Source organism: Babylonia areolata, chromosome 12 (genome assembly GCF_041734735.1).
Source record: "Babylonia areolata isolate BAREFJ2019XMU chromosome 12, ASM4173473v1, whole genome shotgun sequence".
Lineage (NCBI taxonomy): Eukaryota > Metazoa > Mollusca > Gastropoda > Neogastropoda > Buccinidae > Babylonia > Babylonia areolata.
Genome location: NC_134887.1, coordinates 39,112,561 through 39,132,877, shown reverse-complemented (window position 1 = coordinate 39,132,877; position 20,317 = coordinate 39,112,561). Strand labels below are relative to the sequence as shown.

Here is a 20,317-nt window from a genome sequence, read left to right as displayed (position 1 = left end):
TTTCTTATTCTGCTTGTGTGTGTGTGTGACGAACCAGCAAGGGATGGGGAAGGTGGTATATGTAGTCGTTTTTTATTTTTATTTTTTATTAACTTTAAAAGCTGACTGTGCTGTCTTCTCTTAAGTAATTTTTTGAAGGGCTGAGAGAGCATTTGAGGTTGTCTGTACATTAACAAATGTAGAAAAAAGAATTGACCCCGAATACATTTTGGGAATGGAGGGATAGCGTGGTACTGAGTTTTGCAGGATCACTGCTTGCAGTCAGTAGCACGTCTCTTTGTGCACAAATTAGTCACTGTTTGATTCGATAGTGAACTTGGAACCATGTCGAATCGAACAGTGGTGTGACTGAAGTGTTGCTATTCAGCTCAATCTTGAGCGTTTGTGATCAACGATGTTGTCATGTATTTTGAGTTTGTTGTGTCAGGTGGCCCCACGTGGTGGTCAGAATTTAGTTTTTAGACTCACATATGGTGCATACAGCTGATAAGACGCAGGGATCAGATTTGAGGGTTGTTGTTTTTTAATTAGCGCCTTATGGGCCAAAAATTATGATATATTGAGAAAGAAAAACGTTTTTTGTTTTGGATTGCTGACCCATTACAGTTTTAGATATGTGTACCTGGTGCATTCCATTCATGTATCAAGGTGACTCCTATGCATAGGTACATTTTAGAATTCTTGAACATCAGGTCAGTCACATGGTTAACCTGACAAGCAACAGTGTCATATCTAGTTTTCATTGGGGGGGAGACAACAGTATCTCTGTTTGTATATGTGACTCTGTGTGTGTGTGTGTGTGTGTGTGTGTTGTGCAGTGGTCAGGACGATGAAGCCTCACTGATGCGGTTTCTGGAGCAGCATTCCTCCGACCTTGACCAGCACTGGCCCCTCCCCCCTTGCTCCGCCCTCAGCGCCCTCCTGCCCAGGAAAAGCAGTGGTACGTTCTTCAGGCACCTCCTCCTGGTCTGGACAATTCAGTATATATATATATATATATATATATATATATATATATATATATATATATATATATATATATATATATATATATATATATATATATATATCTTTATTAATCTTCTAATCGGAAATTATGTGTGCATTCAGATGTTCGTCACTCACACTACACAGTCTCTCAGCCCGCAGTAGAGTCTGACATGCATATGAACATGACAAAGTTTGAAAAACATTTTAAGCTGAATTCACCTTAAGCATGCGAACAGTGACTGGATTCACCCAGCATTACCAGTCTCTTGCAGCTAGGGGGCAACTGTAGTTGCCCAGGTGTTCAGATTTTGTGCTGTTACTGCTCACTTTCTGACAGCCTTGATCCTTGATTAATCATGCATGCAGTTCCAGAACAAGGCTTCAGCCATTTGCCTTTCATTGTAGCTGATTTTGCAGGAATTCTTGCAGGCCTGGAACTGTCTTGGGGGGAAACAGGTTTTGCCTTTCAGGGTCTGGAAAAATCTTGGCATTTTGATTTAAAAAAAAAAAAGAAAGAAAAGAAACGAAAAATAAAACAAAAAAACATTGACCAACAAAGAGCTGAATGCATTTACAAAACAAACAAACACACACAAAAAAGTGATGAAAATTGAACATTGATGCTGGAATATTGACCAGTTTCTTTTATCTGTGGTCTAGCAGATAAATTTTAGAATCAGTGTGGTATAGAAAATTTTCATTCTAGTCTGGAAAAAGTACAGAATTTTGGTAGGTCTTCTGTGGGGTACCCTGGACTAAATGGGCTGCCACAACAAAGTAGCTTTTTTAGTCGTGGCCAAGGGACATGAGCAATCAAAGAGAGTAGTGGTTGGTCGATGTTGCTGCGCAGATGACGCCAGCGAAACCTCAGCACGCCTTCAGACTCAGCGGTGGCTGGAGAGCCTGGAGACGGACCTCAACTTTGCCTCCTCGGAAGCCAACAGCGGTGCCAACGCCAAGCGCCCCCTGGATGTGAAGAACCTCCTTGGGGGTGGCCAGCAGGGCCTGGACTCTCCCTCCACCTCCTCCCCCAGGTTCCCCGCTTCCTCCTCCTCCTCTGGCGCCGGCGGTGGTGGCAGCAGTAACTGTGGGGGGGGTGACATGCTGCGGAGGTCGGCAGTGGTGGCCCCCACACCCTCTGACGTTCTGGAGCACATCCACGCCCGCTTCAGTGAGCTGGCGGCCACCACCATCGCTGTGGCCAACTCGGCCGTCACCAGTGAGACTGAGGCCCGGAGGTACCGCAGTGGTGGTGAGTGGAGGTTCACTGTTGTGCGGTTTGTGCTCCAGTCTAAGCGATAACACAACTGTGTTCAGAACCCAGGAATGGTTTAATGCACTTCGTCCTAAAGTTACAAAACATGTGAAGGAAATGCAGACAAGCATGGACGACGACTCAGCATCAGTTTCATATTTCTTTCTTGCTGGATCAAAAACAATGCACTCACACACACGCATTTCTCTTCCTGTGTACAACATCCAAGAAATATCCTTTATGACATATAGTACAAGCGTCTTAACCCATTGAAGATTATTTTAACTACAAGAGCGTAACATTAGGGAGAGAGATTGGATAATCAGTTTATGACCAGTTACAAAAGTGTTGCACCAACAGTGAGCATTGAATATCATAGTAACAGAGTTGATCACTTAAATTACACTAACACTTCCTTTCTCCTATTGATGAAATGGAAACAACATCCTGACAGATTTTATGTGTATGGTTACTGTTTGTTGCTCTGAACAGCTCATGTGGTGGTGTATTGTGTATTGGCGTAACCAGTTAAAAACAAACTCCACCCTGAGATCTGTGAACATAACTCACACTCAAAAAACAACAATTGGACTTCTATTTTTGTTCTACGAAATGGACAGTTTTTGTCTTGGAACACAGTCGCTGTACCAACGCGCTTGTTATGTGCATTATTTATGTTGCAGTGCTGTTACTGCTTTTTGAAGGATAATTTTCAAAAGATATGGATGGAATCATTACAAGAAAGAAATTCATGTTGTATGCAATGTGAAAAGGAATTGAAGAGAGAAAAATCTATTGGTCAATTGCCCACTACAAACATAACTTCGTTAATCAAACTTTAATGTAATCATCACTGTTTACCTGTTGAATCAGGGCAGGTGAATGGAATTCCAAGAGAATATTGTATTTGTTTTGTTTTGTTTTTTTAAATAAAAAAGATAATCAAGTATTATGAATTCTGTTGGTGATGAATTTTATGTTATTCTGAAGTGTCCAAATTTTTTCTGCTATTCATGAAAGATTGATGCCTTACAAATATTTGTTCCAAAGTCTTTTTGTTCGCATTTTGTAAATTATTTTGTATAGGCAAACTGGTTCTCTTAGCAAATTAATGAAAATGTGCAGAGTTGCGTCACTCTTTTCATTGAAACGAAGGAACGTTCTCCTTTATTTTATCTTAATTGATGCCAACATTATACTTGCTTTGTTGTTGATTACGTTGTTTGTTGTTGTTGTTTTTTTTTTCTTTCTGAAATCCTCCTCGCCTCAAAAGGGAGTCCAAGGTGATTAATTAAAACGTTGAACCTTGAACTATTTGTGTGTCAGGAAAAAGTCGGAAGGCGCCCATCAGTGCCGTGGTGGAGCCGTTGAGAGCCTCACTGGAGGACCAGCACATTGGTGGGGACACCAACGAAAAACCCGCACGTCTGTCTGACGGCTCTCACCAGTCCCCGGCCAGTATTCCAGGGGGTCGGTCTCTGTGTATGGCTTTTTTTGTTGTTGGTTTTTTGTTTGTTTGTTTGTTTGTTTGTACTCTTTCTTTTTGCTGAAGGTGCGTGATAATGAATGGAAAAGATTTCTTATCATTTTTTTTATTTTTTATTCAAGCAGTACGGTTGTCACACTGTTGATAACCTTGGTGCTGTTGGTGTTTACAAGTGGGAGAAAAAGCTTTTTAAAAGGTTTTTTTTTTATTTCATTTTTACTTATTTTCTTTTTATGGGTCTGATGATCTATTGTTCCACCCCAACAGTTTTCTTTTAAGTGAATATTTTATGAAGCATTTGAAGATGGTTGAGCTGTTAACAAGGGTGAAAAGATTTTAGTATGAAAACCAATAATTCCTTGTATTTTGGGGTGGTTTGTTTTTGTTTTGTTTTTTTAATAAATTTTGTGTGTTGTCGGGGATTCTGCTAAGTTAAAGATCTTTAGGGCCCCAAGGTTCTCTTTTACCATTATGAAAAGGGAAACAACTCTTATTTACAGAAGACGATCCTAGCTTCCGACTGAAGCTTCGATACCTGATTTACACTCTTTTTTTATGTGTTTATTCTAGGAGTTTTTACCAGTGTCCCAGGGACACACTTGGTGACCATGCAGTGTGTCCTTTCCATTCCCAAAGGGTTAGGGGCACATATCTCTACATCAGTCTCAAAACAAAGCTGAAGCTCCTATGTGCACTGGTTCTCTCTATTTTCTTGTGTGCATGCAAGTCCTGGACTCTTACTGCAGAGCTTCAGAGAAGGATCCAAACATTGAAAATGATATGCTTCAGGAGACTGTTTGGCATCTCCTACAAAGACCACGTGACAAATTGAGTTGTAAGAAAAACCGTCAGACAGCATATGTTGGTCGGAATGAAACCTGTTGACCACAGTGAAAAAAAGGAAAAATAAGATAGTATGGCCACATGACAAGATTGGATGAGATCTCTAAGACCATCCTACAGGGAACATTGCAGGGGAAAAGGAAACAAGGCAGACAGTGTGAGAAGTGGGCACACAGCTTCTCTTAGTGCACAGAGAAGAGCTTTGCTGAAACTCAGGCCCTACCCCACGACCACCAGAAATGGAGAACGTTGGTGTTGCGTTCAGCAGTGCAGCACCCCCATGACCAAACCAGGTTTTGAGACCAGTGGTTTGTACATTATCTGAAGCCCTGATAACATGTTACCCTTCCAGCATGTCCTTGAGGCTGTTTACACTAAGACCCATATTCTGTGGACCTATCCACATCAGAATCATTTTCACACACATTGGCTCTAGCGTCTTTACATCAGATAGAAAAGGCTGGTGGTGGTAAAATCCAGACATCTCATCACGGTCCCACCAGAATGTGATCTGCATCAGACTACATTACAAGGTAGTCTTGAGCCAGATTTGGTTCAGTTCGGACGTGTATGGACTGGAGTGTAGTGCTAAGATGTGAGTTCACTTGAGACCTGGGTTGCTTTTGCATGGTGTGAATGGCGTTGTGATGGTGTGTCCCCAGCATCGGCAGCAGAGCTGTTGCAGAGCAACATGACCCTGGAAGAGGTGAGCATCGATGAAGCTTCACTGGAAGGGGCGGCAGCCTCCCCCATCATCATCAGCGGCCACGTCTCGTGAGTTGTACCTTCTTCACCTTGGTTTTCTTGCTATTGATAATAATTGTGCATTAAGCCTTCATGACCGAAAGAGTGGGGATGTTGTTTGGGCAAGACGCTCTCCACTAGAATCAAAATTCAGCTCAGATGCTTGGGGCAGCAGTTGCCTCCTCTGCTGTTCTGATGGTCTTTGCTGGACACGACTGACTATCATACATTTACATAGTGCTTTCAAACCTCACGAAACGCTTTGCAATAACACATCAGTCAGTAAGGCACAAAGTACACAAGAACACACAAACATGCACACATGTGCACGCACACACATGCATACTCAAATGTGTGAAAGATACAAATGTGGATCCATGGGATACTGAAATGGAAAGGAGAGTCATCAGTTATGTACAGACTGTTTGACAAGGAATGTTTTTAGGTAAGTTTTAAATGCTGTGAGTGAAGGACTGTGATGAACTGAAAAAGGCCGTGAATTCCAGGATTGTGCAGCTGAAGAAATAAAAACTCTCTGACCATGTTTCTCTCTGATAGTTATGGCCCTCTATCAGTTTGAAGTCATCCAGGTTTGTAGTTTGAATGATTTCTTTTCTCTCTTCTTTTTTTTTTTTTTTAAATTCTCAAACAGTGTTCTTTTTTCTTGTTTGTGCTCTTGACTGAGAGCTTTTTAACTCACTCTGGACGAACGCTTTTCTCACTTGCCTTTCCTTACAGATGACCCATTTGTTAGGGTTAGGAAAAAAAATCACAAAAAATACAAAACATGAAGTAACTGAATGAAACTCACTGTACTTGACACACTGGCCCCTCTCCTCACGTCGTGTGAACGCCCACTGCTCTCCCTCTTTACTGCTCTCAAAAGTTGAGTCACTGTCAGTACCTACTTGCTGGTAGCTTTCTTCACTGCAGATACTTTATTCAACTTCTTCACCATCCTCATCGATGTCAAACCTTCAGTTTGAAGCATTTCAGTCACTTCAGCAGCAGTAAAAGCTGCTGTCATGATCTACTTTGCTCCAAAAATTTCCACTTGTATCGCCTGCGACGCCATTTTCGATACATATGCAGATTAGCATGTCATGCTGGGTGCTGAACTCGCTGGCTTGCTGGCGAGTGTTTTGTTACGGAATCTCATGAGGAAACTTTCCATTCGACCCTTGACACATTCGCAGTGCCTGTTGTAGCTGTGATTGTTACGCTACCCCATGAGGAAAACGTGGAAGAATTTTTAATTGTTGAAACCGCTATAGCGTTCCGTCGTCCAGAAGGCTACCTTATATCAGGAACGCTATAGTGTTCCATCGTCCGGAGTGAGTTAAAACACAATTAACAGATGGGTGACAGTGCTTCAGTGAGCCAGTGGTACTGGCTTTATCATTAGATGTTTCCAAAGTCAGAAGTACCGTGGCCTTGTAAAGAACTTACACTGGAACTGAGCTCATCTGGGCCTTGTGGAAGTTGGCAGACACTTGTAAACACATGCTGTAAATAGCTGGGTGCTTTTTCTCATCATCGTGCCTGGAAGTCTCCCACCCCTCTCTCTCCTCTTCTGCCACACACACACACACACGCACGCACTGATCAGAGGTGACACTCACAGAACCGACAGTTTCTGAATGAGCACATTCTTGTATTGGAGGCAGAAATTAAAAGAAACATAAAAACAGTGCATGTTTCATTTTGTATGTGATGATGTCAGCATTGTGCAGTTTTACTTTCCATAGTAAATTTTTTTTTTTTTCTGAAAGGTTTCCACTACATTGTAACACGGACACCTGTCCACACCTGTCCACCTTCAAACTGCTGTTTCCTTTCATCACTGCCTGTGATCTTCTGTGAAACAGGGGATTCTTCTTCTTCTTCTTCTACTTCTTCTTCTTCTTCTTCTACTTCTATTTCCTCCTCCTCTTCTTTTTTCTTCTGTATTCACGGGCTGCAGCTCCCACATTCACCCATGTAGCATGAGTGGGTTTTTTTTGTGCAGGACTTGTTTTTACCCCGCCTTGTAGCCAAACTCTGTTTTCAGGGATGTGCATGCTGGGTATGTTTTTGTTTCCACAACCCACCAGACACTGACATGGATTACAGGATCTGTAACCTGCGCCTTTGACTGCTTGCATGTGTTTACACACATGAGAGGGGTTCAGGCACTAGGAGTTCAGCAGCACATCTGTTGACAGAGGAGATCAGAAAAATCGACAATATCCACATTTCTTCACTGTACTTTTCCGTTTATAAGACCGCGGAAGTTGTAATTTGGTTGATAATATTGTGATAGGTACTTTACATTTCTTCCCCTCCACTCTTTGACTGGCCTTTATGTCATTTGACAGGGGAAGAAATGTACATGTAGATTGTTTATTATAATGTTAATTTGAACAAATTTGCAGTTTTTCTGTCTTTGGAACAAAACTGAATGGAAAGGACACAAGGGGAAGAAGTGTTGATATTTGCCGAAAAATCTCCATCCTTAATTAACCCACCAGGCGCCGCGACCGGGATTCGAACCTAGAACCCTCGGAGTGAAGATCTCTCTGTCATTTTAGCCGCTGGGCTGCTGCATCAGGGGAGGATCTGAGGTGATGGTAGTGTGATGTGATGTGTTGCAGGAAAGGTGAGGACAGAAAGGAGACTGGCAGTAGACCTCAGCCTGATGGACACAGCAAGGCGGGTACCAAGAAGGACGTAGGTGAGTGCTGGGGGGACGGGGTGGGGGGAGGGGCGTGGGGGGTAGCATGCACGCTGCGTCTGTGTCTGAATGGAGGATGGAGGATGTAGCTGGCTAGGCTGGCATTTTGTGTGCTGGGGGTGGGTGGGGGGGCGGAGGGGGGGGCTTCTGTGAAAAGTTCATCCTGAACGAATCTTCGTGACTGAAATGCCAGCACTTAAAATGCCATGCATTTCATCCAGATTCCTCCTGTATTATATATTTGAGCCTTTGGTGTTCTAAAGGTTTGAAAATTTAGTGATGGAAAGCCTGCTTGAATCCTCTGTTTCAGTGCAGAACAGTTCTCTATGTGTTTATGTGTTTAAAAAAAAAAAAAAAGAAATCCCAACATCAGGGGGAGGGGGCAGGAGGGGGTCTCCCAAGTTGGTGAAAATAAACAAAAAACAAAAAAAAAACACCACAAAAACTACCCTCACCTCAGACTTGTAGCCTTTTTCCGACATCGTCTAGGTATGCACTGGTTCAACTTCCTGAAAGCCAAAGCAGAGGGCAGCAGCGGTGCCATCAGCGGTAGCGGCAGCAGCAACAACAGCACCAGCACTGGCAGCACCAGCAGCAGCACTAGCAAGAACAAATCCGGCACCAGCAGCCAACCTGCATCGTCTGTCGTCAGCCAGGAGGCTGGTGTCTCTGCCACAGTGCCCTCGTCAGAAGGCGCCAGTGCGACAGGGGGAAGGAACGGCGACAGCAATGGTGATAGTGGTCTGTCGTCGTCTTCAGCCAATGGGAACACAGCCACTGCCAATGGGGGAGGAGGCGGAGTTAGCCCTCAAGTGGAGTTCTCTCTCCCCAAGGACAAGTAGGTGATTTTTTGTTTGTTTGTTTGTTTGTTTTGTTTTTGTTTTATTTCCTGGTTTTTTGTTGTTGTTTTTGTTTTTTGTTTTTTTTTTACCCCCGAATGAAAGATCAGTTTCCCTTGCTTTGAGTGTTCAGAAGTGTTTTCTTTTGTGTGTGAATCTGGCATGAGATTCTTCAGACTGTCATCTGAAATTATCGGACAGAAGGAAGATTTGGAAACAGGAAAGAGGCAATTTTTTTTAATTTTTTTTATAAAGTTTTGGGTTTAATGGTGGAGGCGATGCATTGATTTCAGACTGAAACAAAAAGCCTCAGTCTCATACCTGGAATGTGAGCGTGGAATGTGAGGGTGTTTGTGTGCACGCAGATGTGTGTGTGTGTGTGTGCATTCATCTGTGCACATCTGTTGGTGTACAGCTGTGCTCTTCCAGCCAATTCAGTGTTTTCTTTTGAAAATTGATTTGTAAACAAAACGTGTTTCTAAGAATCTATATTATTTATTGTAGGGTTTTGGGGATTTTAATGCATCGGTCAGGTTTATTTTTTATCTCTTGGACACTCTTGCACACACACACACGAGTACACATAAATACACATGCATGTATATACACGCACACTGCAACACACTCACGCACACACATATTAGCTAACTGACAGTGGACACTATCTGTCTTTATAGGTCTGTTGATTTTATGGATAGTTAATTTGATTGTGCAACCTTGTTTTTCATCCCTCAAATTATCTTGCCCATTCTGAATTCCTATTTCCTGTCACATATGCAAATTTATACTGTTTGAGCATGTTCTCGTACACACACACACACTCTTGCACAGCATGCACATATTTTTTCCTGTCTAAAATGAATTTAGTGAATAGACACAAAATGAATTACCAGCCAGTCAGTAGACACACATAAACAAATGTGTGCGCATGCACACATTCACACACACACGCACACAATTGACACCGAATCAATTCTGATTCGTTTTGATGAAATCTAATGCACTTTGAATTAAAAACAACAAATCAAACTAGTGTGCTTTGAACGATAAACAAGAAACAGGACATGATTAACTCTTGTCCTTGGGAGCATACGGATGTGCTGGTATGTTTTTTTATACTAAACCTAGTTTTATCAGGGAACGCACACTCACACACACACACACACTCACACTGACACATGCACACACACACACACACACACACACACACTGTTGAGATGTTTGACACAAACGTTAACATCCCTTTTCTTTTCAGGTCTGACACTCCAGATGACCCCTCCATGGTATAGCTTCATGTGACCATTTCGTCTTTGTCGTCATTGTCATCACGGCAGTCAGCAGTGTGCAGACGTCGAGGTTTCATTTTTCACCCTTTCTCCCCTTTCAAACATGCATCGGTTCGTTCACTTCCACTTCAAAAATCAGCTGTGATTTGGCTTTCAGAAGAAGGGGGCCACAAAAGGGGAGTAGGTTTTTTTTTGGGGGGGGGGGGGGGGGGGGTGAGGCTCACAATCTTTTTTCTTTTTCTTTTTTCCTCCTCCCCCCCCCCCCCCCCCCAATCCCATCCTGTGTGAAATACTGTTTCTGGAACTTTTTGTTTCCCTTTCTATGGGGGGGGGGGGGGGAAATACGGTGTCTCTTTCCCACAGTCTCTCTCTCGCTCTCTCTCTCTCTCTCTCTCTGCCTCTCTCCTCCCTCTCTTTGAATGTGTGTGTGTGTGCATTAGTGCATGCCTGTCAAAAAGATACCTTCGTCCACTTTCCTGGCAGGAATTACAAGCTGTGGTATGTGTACAAAATTTAGAACACTTTTGTGTGTATCTACGTATGTGTGTGTGTGTAATTATGTATGTATGCTATATATATATGTACCAAAGTATTAATTTAAACTTGCCATCCCATTTGCTGCTTTCATATCTTGAGGTGATGTCATGTAATTTTTGTGAGTGTGTTGTGTGCATTTGATATCAGCCATCGTACTTTTTGTGACTTTGTTTGTTTGTTTTATTTGTTTGTTTGGGTTTTTTTTTGTATTAAACATGCATATCGACAAACAAAAAAAAAGGGCGTGTAAATTTTGAGTTTATTTTTGTGCGTGAAGAAGATGCTGTCTGGGATAGATAGCGAAACCAAACTGCTGTTGTGTGTGTGTGAAGATGACGTCATTGTGTGCAGCATGGCTGGTAGTTGGCTGCGTAGTCCCTAGGCTCCAAAGTGATACGGTTGTGCATAGTTGAGGTTGATTATTGTGTGTAATTTTTTTTTCGTTTCTGTTTTTCTGATGAATTATGTCAGATTTTTTTGTTTTGTGTGTGTGTGTTTGGTCAGTAGGTGGATAACTGTTTATCTTTTTTGTGTGTGTTTGTGTACATACGTGATTTCTAATTATGTGATAGATTTTTTCTTCCTTTTTTATTTCTTTTATTATTTTTTTTTTATAGAAGTTTTATTATTTGGGCATTGTTTTCGCATGAGTCATTTGCTAAATGTCTGTGAGGGCATGTTCATGTGTGTGTATGCAATTGCAAATTATGTGACAGAAATGTTTCTTTTTTTTATGAGCAATTTTATTATTCAGGTAATTTTTTGCGCAGGTTGTTTAGTTTATGTCCAGGAGCGTGCGCTCACAGACACAAGCACTTAGACTCACACCTGCCCACTTTGTTACTTGTGATATGCTGCTTAGATCTTGTGACTTCATTTTTCAGTTAACTGGCAAACTCTGAGTTGTTTTGTTTGTTAATTTTGATAGGACCTCCCCCCCTCCCCTTGCCCTTCCCCCTTCGCAGTGATGGCCTAGAGGTAACACGTCTGCCTAGGAAGCGAGAGAATCTGAGCGCACTGGTTGGAATCACGGCACGGTCCCCAGTATTTTCTCCCCCTCCACTGGACCTCGAGTGGTGGTCTGGACGCTGGTCATTTGGATGAGACGATAAACCAAGGTCCTGTGTGCAGCATGCACTTACCGCACGTAAAAGAACCCACGGCAACAAAAGGGTTGCGCCTGGCAGAATTCTGTAGAAAAATCCATTTGAGTAGGAAAAACAAATAAAAGCTGCAGGCAGGAAAAAATATTTTTAAAAATGGGTGGTGCTCTCAGTGTAGCAAAGTGCTCTCCCTGGGGAGTGCAGCCTGAATTCCACACAGAGAAATCTGTTGTGACAAAAAATAAAAATACAATACAATACAGTACAGTACAATACAATACTTCTCGTTTTTCTTGTGGGGGTGCTGATAGACATTCGTGGTGAATGGGTGTTGATGGCCCTGAGAGTTGGCAAGCAGGAAAATATTGGTGTGTTTTCCTTGGATGTTTCTTTGGGTGGTTCTGAATCTGTACCATAAAAAAAAATGAACATGACAATCACTCACTGTCACAGTGTTGGTTCTATGTGTGTGTGTGTGTGTGTGTGTGTGTGTACCTTTTATATATTTTCACAGCTACTGAGCTGAACTGAAGGTTGTGAAAGAAATCTGTATATTGAAAGAACAAACCAATATAGGAAGATGGTTTGAAAAAAAAAGCACAGAATTAGAACCTGTACTGGGTGATATATAGAAACCATTATGTTGTGGTTTGCCCCTCCTCCCGTCACTGTGTTTCCCCCAGAATACCTACCCACCCACCCACCTCCACCCCTTTCCCTTCCTGTTTACAACTGCTGTCACTATAAAGATCAAGAGAAAAGGGAAAAGAAAGAGTGTGGATGGATGGTGGTCGGTTTCCTTTTTTTCCCCCCTTCATCACACAAAGATACCAGCTAGCAGTGCAGGGTCTCCTCTGGTGTGTGGCCTGGCATCAATAGTTCCCTGTGGACTGCCAGTCCTGAGACTGTGGCAGATGAAGCTTGTGTGTCTGTGTGTGTGGCTGTGTGTGTGTGAACTCAGAAGGAGCAGCATCTGAGTAATACCACTGAAACGATGCAAATGATAAGTTGGTCAAAAGAGAAGAAACGAAAAAAAGTTTCACAGAATTATGTAGAAAAGGCAGGCTTGGTTGTTTGTTTCACATTGAAGCTGATAGTGTTGAGCTGGAGGAAGGTTTAGTGAGTCCATGCTTTGTGTGTTTTCTCAGCTGCGGACACTGAAGTTCGTGTTTGTTTTATTTTGATTCAGTTCCGTACTTTATTTTTGCGTATGAAGTATGTTACACTGAGTTTGCAGGGATAGGCATGTGCTTTGAAGCAGTGGTATGTGTGTACCGGTATGTGTACACACACACACACACACACACACACACACACACACACACACACATAAGCACTTATTGGGGCAAAGAACCATAAACACATGCACAAGGGTGCATACAAACGTTATTCACGTGTTGAATTTTAAAACTGAGCAAGTGAGGTTTAGTATTTTTGTGGAGTTGGGGTTGTTTTTTTAGCCGCAGCTGTACAATATTGTATTATGGAAAAGAGATGAAGGATGAATCTGTGATGATGCCAGTACTGCTTTCATGCTGCCTTCCTCTTGGATTTTGTTTCTCTCTGCACACACACACACACACACACACTCACTCACACTCACACTCACACACACACACACACACAGAGACACACTCACTCACACTCACACACACTCACACTCACACACACACACAGACACACACACACACACACACACACACACACACACACACACACACACACACACACTCACACACAGACACACACTCACACTCACACACACACACTCAACAGTCTCTCACACACACACACACTCACACTCACACTCACACACAGACACTCACACTCATACACACACACAGAAACACACTCACACACACACACTCACACACACACACACTCACACTCACACACACACACTCACACACACACACTCACACTCACACACACACACACACACACACACACTCACACACAGACACACACTCGCACTCACACACACACACTCACACTCACACACACACACAGAGACACACACTCACACTCACACACACACACACAGACACACACAGACACACTCACACACACACACTCAACACTATCTCACACACACACGCACACACACTCACACTCACAGACACTCACACTCACACACACACACAGAAACACACACACAGACACACACACACTCACACACACTCACACTCACACACACACACTCACACACACACACACACTCACACTCACACACTCACACACAGACACACACTCACACTCACACAGACCGCCCTGTGGTTACTCAAGATTCCCATAGTATTAAGGTATTTATATAGCGCTGAATTTTATGCAGACAGATCAGAGCGCTTCAGCACAGACCTTTCACACACACATGCTCACCTCTGCTTCAGAGGGATGAAAGATAAAAGTTATGAATACGTGTAAGCAGAAGGTTTGAATATGGGAACTTGGAAACAGAGTGGATTCCTGCACCGAAGGCTCTCGACACTCGAGAGATGAGTGTGTGAAAATGAACAGTCTCTTGCCAGTGTGATAACGGCCATACAGCACTTACCAGGCGCAAATCACTCGAGAAGCAGTGATGATGTCTGAGACAGGTTTTGTGAACATCATGGCCCCAGGGGGTTTTGTTGTTGGTTTTTGTGTATGTGTGTGTGTGTGTGGGGGGGGGGTTCAGTTTCTACAGGACCAGTATTTACAGTTTAATTACACATACTTAACCGTGACCCAATTAGTGCAGACTCCGGCAGGGGTCTGACATTCAATACACATATAATGATATATGCATGTGCATGTTAACACACATGTGGATCAGAGTTATTGTACTTGGCACGCTTACACATCCATGTACACATCGACTTGAAGAGAATGGACATAAACATACACATACATGCGGGTGTGGATAAGCATTGGTACACTCAAACCAGCACACTTGCACATATATGTATGCACACATAGACATAGGGTACAACTCTGAAATTGAGAGAGCACACACACACACACACACACACACACACACACACACATTATCTTGGTCAACTTGGATACATACACTTCCGTGACGCAAGGAAGACCTGGAGAGTATTCTCTGGTGACGCTAAGTGTCTTTCCCGTCCACCCAGCAAGCTTTCAGCTGAAAGATACAGTGGTAGATGAGCAAAAGCTTTTATTCTTTTCTGCCCTTCCTCCCCCCCACCAGCCATTCACCCTGTCTGGAACTGGAGTTTCTTTTTCCTTTTTTGATTACATCTTTTATTGAGTATATGGACTGCACTGTGCTGTGAACTGGTTAGAGAAGTGAGTGTATCATCGTGGTCATCAGAATGTTTTGTTGTTTGCGGTCATGGGGTTTTGCGCCTCTTTTTTTTTCTTTTTTTTTTCTTTGATCTTGGTATATGTTGGTTTTGTTGTGTGTTTTTTTGTATGATTATTTGCTGTGTTATGAGGTTGGTTTGTGTGTGTGTGTGTTTGCTTGCTTGCTTTTTTTTTTTTTTTTTTTTTTTTTTTTTTAACTCCCATGATCAAGTTAACATATTCAGTGTACATGAAGAAAACTTGATTGGTGCCAAAAAAAAAAAAGAATTGATACATTGTGTCAGTTTGTTTTTCATGTGGTTCTTCTGGTTGTGTGGAATATGATTCAGCTCTGGACGTAAGTCTCTGCCTCACTGGACAGATTATTACAGACTGAGACCCAACTGATGTGTGTTCTGAGCTGAATATTGACAACACATTGGTGTATGTGGTGTACTGCAATATTTTACTCCTTAATTAAAACTACATAAAGTATTCTTGTAGCTGCTGTATAAACCTGTCACTTCAAGTGTCTTTGTGCTGCGTGTATTTATTATGATCAGCAACAGCATATGACAGCTTAGGTCAGATTGTATTAAGATAACAAAACTGCACAGTATGACACTGTACTTTGTCCAAAATGTCCATTTGGATAACCATACTCACAAAGTCTTAGTCATCAAACTCAGTATCCAAAATTTCATCAATATTGCCTTCTTCCAAACACCTGGAGGCAGTTTTGCCCAAACTTTGAATATAGAGTTTAATGACAAAGACATTGTAATACTTTATCCTAATATTCTGTTTGAAACTTTGGTTTGGGTGTCAGTACAATGTCTTGTTTTTATCATGGGAGGGGTTAAAACTAGGTGTGGTTCTCAGTTGCCAGAGAAAACTAAATTCACCAGTTAAAAGTATGATTTGCTTTGTAGACATAGAGCGTGTTACAAAGTTTGGTTTTCAGGTCTGGCCAAACACAAAGAGAGAAAAAGAGAAGAAGAAATAGCAACAGCAGAATAAAAAGGACAGAAAATGGGTCAGGACCAAGCACTAGTGTTAACGTTAACTCACTCAGTACGGCCAGTCCTCTCTTCTCCTCTACACAGACCCCTCGGATGTCCAGTGGGTGTCTGAATGACCCAACCTTTAGCTTCCATCATCAGAACTGTGGTATTCTTTGTCAACATTCACCTCTTCAGTATAAGAGCGTTCCACTTGCAATATTTTGATGATGGTAATTGGGATGAAACGCTGTTAACGTCGTCTCTTTCGCCGTTCGTATGGAGAGAGTTAATGGGCATCGCATGTAACTGTGAAAAGATTGGGCAAGACGAGGTGTTTAGTTCAGGAAAGCCTGTTGGTATGCTGGTGTAGTCTTTTACACAGTGGCACTTGCAAAGGATCCACTGCATAGTACCAAGGCTGATATGCTAACAGTTAGCACTGCCTGAGTGTGTGTGTGTGTGAGTGTGTGTGTGTGTGTCCCTACACACCTGACATCTCAACACAAGTGGTGGAGAACAGTATGGGGCACAAAGATTGCACAAGGCACAGGGTCAGAAGGTACAGAAACATTGCCCTCCAGTGAATGCTTGCTTAATACTTTTTACCTTAGTTTGTCCCAAACCTACTGGGATCATCATGCACAAGGTGTTTGGCATCAAATTCCATGTTCAACATTTTCAGCAAGACCATGTTCTTCCGCAGTGTCGCTGAAAATTGCAGAAACTTTTCCTCCTGCTGTGCAAAACATGTGGTTTGATTTTTCCATACTTTTCATTGATCTTGCGTTCAGGTCGATGGGAAGTGCTCACTACAGGCAGGCAGAATTGGCTTTCCATTGACGGGCGCAATAGCCGAGTGGTTAAAGCGTTGGACTGTCAATCTGAGGGTCCCGGGTTCGAATCACGGTGACGGCGCCTGGTGGGTAAAGGGTGGAGATTTTTCTGATCTCCCAGGTCAACATATGTGCAGACCTGCTAGTGCCTGAATCCCCTTCATGTGTATATGCAAGCAGAAGATCAAATACGCACGTTAAAGATCCTGTAATCCATGTCAGCGTTCGGTGGGTTATGGAAACAAGAACATACCCAGCATGCACACCCCCGAAAATGGAGTATGGCTGCCTACATGGCGGGGTAAAAACGGTCATATATGTAAAAGCCCACTCGTGTGCATACAAGTGAACGTAGAAGAAGAAACTTCCCATTGTGTGTGCCTTTGTGGGAGCAAGTGTTACTTGTTCTCGTGCTGTTGAATTAACATGCCAAGCCGTGTGTAAGACAACTGATCTGACCCCCCTACCCCCACCCCCACCCCTCAAACAACACAGAACCAAGATCTGAGCCCTGAGCAGCTTGACCTTGATTAAATAAGGGTTTTTGCCGCCAGGTTGACTCAGCTCATCTGTACAGGACAAGATCTAAAAGGTTTTGCAATGTTTCTGCAGAGACTTGTGTTTTGGTTATAGGTTTCCTTTGTGAATGAAAATTGTTTTTTGACTCTGTGTGTGTGTGTGTGTGTGTGTGTGTGTGTGTGTGTACTTGTTTCTGATGGGTTTGTGTGTGTGTGTGTGTGGTTTTTTTTTTGTTTTGTTTTTTAACTCTTTTTTTTTTCATTAAGAATGCAAGTAGATTATAGTAGAGAACACGGAAAACATGCACAGACGCAGGCATGCACATTGCATGCATTGACTCATATTGAAACATAAAGGAAATACATACCGAGGTGATGTGGTCTGTAAAAATGTCAAGAGTCATAAAGGAAATACATACAGAGGTGATGTGTTCTGTAAAAATGTCAAAACAGCACTGACACAGACTAGGCCTCTTTTTCTTTTCTTTTCGTTTGTTTCCCAGTTATTATTATTATTATTATTATTATTATCTATATGTGTGTGTCTGCAGTTTGTTAGTGGATGATACTGTAGTCAACAGGTTTTGATGCCAGGTGGTTTTCCTTTTGTGTGTGCATTTGTGTTGGTGCTGTGTTTCTTTTTTCTTTTTCTTTTTTTTCTTTTTTTTTCTCCCTTTCTTTTTGGGATGGGTATGAGGGAGAGGAGGTGGTGAGGTGATAGATTGTTGAAATATTCATTTTATTTATTTTGTGATGAGTTCACTGTTCGGTTTCGCATTGGCTGTTCATTTCATCATTGAATATTAAAACAATAAAACATATTTGTGTGTGTGTGTGTGTGTTTCTCAGGTATATACTGTTGTATATCATTTCCTGCTCCTCCCCCCTCCTCTCTCTCTCTCTCTGTCTCTTACAACAACCATCATCACCCTATCACTGTCAGTCAACTGGATCTGAGCACACAACCACTGTGCATGTATTATATATATATATATATGTGTGTGTGTGTGTGTATTTATATGTGTGTGTGTATTTATATGTGTGTGTGTGTGTGTGTGTGTTCATGGACAGCAGTTCCCTTATTCGTTTGCATCTACGAACATGATTTTACGTTACGTGACTCAGACAGGGATGTGGTGGCCGAATGTTTAGACTGCTGGATTCTTGCCTGAGTTTCCCCCGAGTTCGATCCCTGGATCGGCCCACCTGATAGGTTAAGGATGGAGATTTTTCTGATCTCCCAGGTCGCCATACATGCAGACCTGTTACTGCCTGAACCCACACCATGTGTATGCACATGCAGAAGATCAAATACACAGGTTAAAAATCCTGTAATCCATACCAGCATTTGATGTGTTATTGAAACAAGAAAACACTCAGCATGCACACGCCAGAAAATGGAGTATGGCTGCCTATATAGCAGGGTGAAAACAGTCCAAAACAACGTGAACAAGAGAAAGTGGAAGTTGCAGTCTGGGAGAAGGAAGAATATATGAAACTCAAGACTGAAGATTAAGTCCCAAGTTAGTCATGCTTCGTTTCAGAACTGTTGCCAACGTGGTATTCTGAACATTGGCTTGGCAAAACACCATCTAAAACATTGAACTCCAGAAAAGAACACCATGCTGGTCATCACCTCTGAGATCAAACTTAGAAGGTGGCACTGGATGGGACACGTCCATTGAAGGCCTCCGGATGCAATGCCATGGAGTGAGCACTTTGCCAGACACCAGATGAATACAAAGACCAAGAAAATTAGAAGAGCACAGGGAAGACATGGTGTCACAGTGTTCGGACAAATCCATATATGCTGCACCACATCTGCTAGACAGATAGCTGCCCCGACAGAAGCTTAACCCAGCGAGGAAGCCAGGCCTTAGGTTCATGCGTATAATTATCTGCGTACCTGTCAAAGAGTTGATTTCTTCTCAAGAATTTTGCCACAGGACGACCCTCCGGTTGGTTTGATTTTTGTTGGTTGGTTGGTTGGTTGGTTGGTTTTTCAGTGCGCTATCATCCCATCCGAATGACGAGACACTCAATTTGATTTTCCAGCCAAACTTTGGAGAAAGTTCGAGACTGAGCAGTTAATCGAACCCACACTCTCATGGATACTGTATTGGCAAATAAACCATTGAACCTTCGAACTAAATGGATACTGTTTTGGCAAATAAACCATTGAACCTTCGAACTAAATGGATACTGTTTTGGCAAATAAACCATTGAACCTTCGAACTAAATGGATACTGTTTTGGCAAATAAACCATTGAACCTTCGAACTAAATGGATATTGTTTTGGCAAATAAACCATTGAACCTTCGAACTAAATGGATACTGTTTTGGCAAATAAACCATTGAACCTTCGAACTAAATGGATACTGTTTTGGCAAATAAACCACTGAACCTTCGAACTAAATGGATACTGTTTTGGCAAATAAACCATTGAACCTTCGAACTAAATGGATACTGTTTTGGCAAATAAACCATTGAACCTTCGAACTGAATGGGTACTGTTTTGGCAAATAAACCATTGAACCTTCGCACTAAATGGGTACTGTTTTGGCAAATAAACCATTGAACCTTCGCACTAAATGGATACTGTTTTGGCAAATAAACCATTGAACCTTCGAACTAAATGGATACTGTTTTGGCAAATAAACCATTGAACCTTCGAACTAAATGGATACTGTTTTGGCAAATAAACCATTGAACCTTCGAACTAAATGGATACTGTTTTGGCAAATAAACCATTGAACCTTCGAACTATCCTGACACCTTCACTTTGGGGCAGAATGGGAGCGGCTATACCCACAGGAAGCTAGCTCGGATCGCACATGATTGACGGCAGTGGAGATCTCCGGCCACACACACA

The 20,317-nt window shown here is 42.3% G+C and overlaps 1 protein-coding gene across 1 annotated transcript in view; it reads left to right on the top strand.

Moving 5' to 3' along the window:
* LOC143288194 (E3 ubiquitin-protein ligase TRIM37-like) overlaps positions 1-10,316 on the top strand; it is a 51,609-nt gene extending 41,293 nt beyond the window's left edge. The window contains exons 18-24 of the mRNA XM_076596519.1: positions 819-940; positions 1,841-2,242; positions 3,572-3,715; positions 5,237-5,348; positions 7,952-8,031; positions 8,521-8,869; positions 10,126-10,316. Coding sequence (XP_076452634.1) covers positions 819-940; positions 1,841-2,242; positions 3,572-3,715; positions 5,237-5,348; positions 7,952-8,031; positions 8,521-8,869; positions 10,126-10,159 — 1,243 coding nt within the window. The 3' untranslated portion in view covers positions 10,160-10,316. The remainder of the gene's footprint in view (positions 1-818; positions 941-1,840; positions 2,243-3,571; positions 3,716-5,236; positions 5,349-7,951; positions 8,032-8,520; positions 8,870-10,125) is intronic.
* Positions 10,317-20,317: the final 10,001 nt, after the last annotated feature.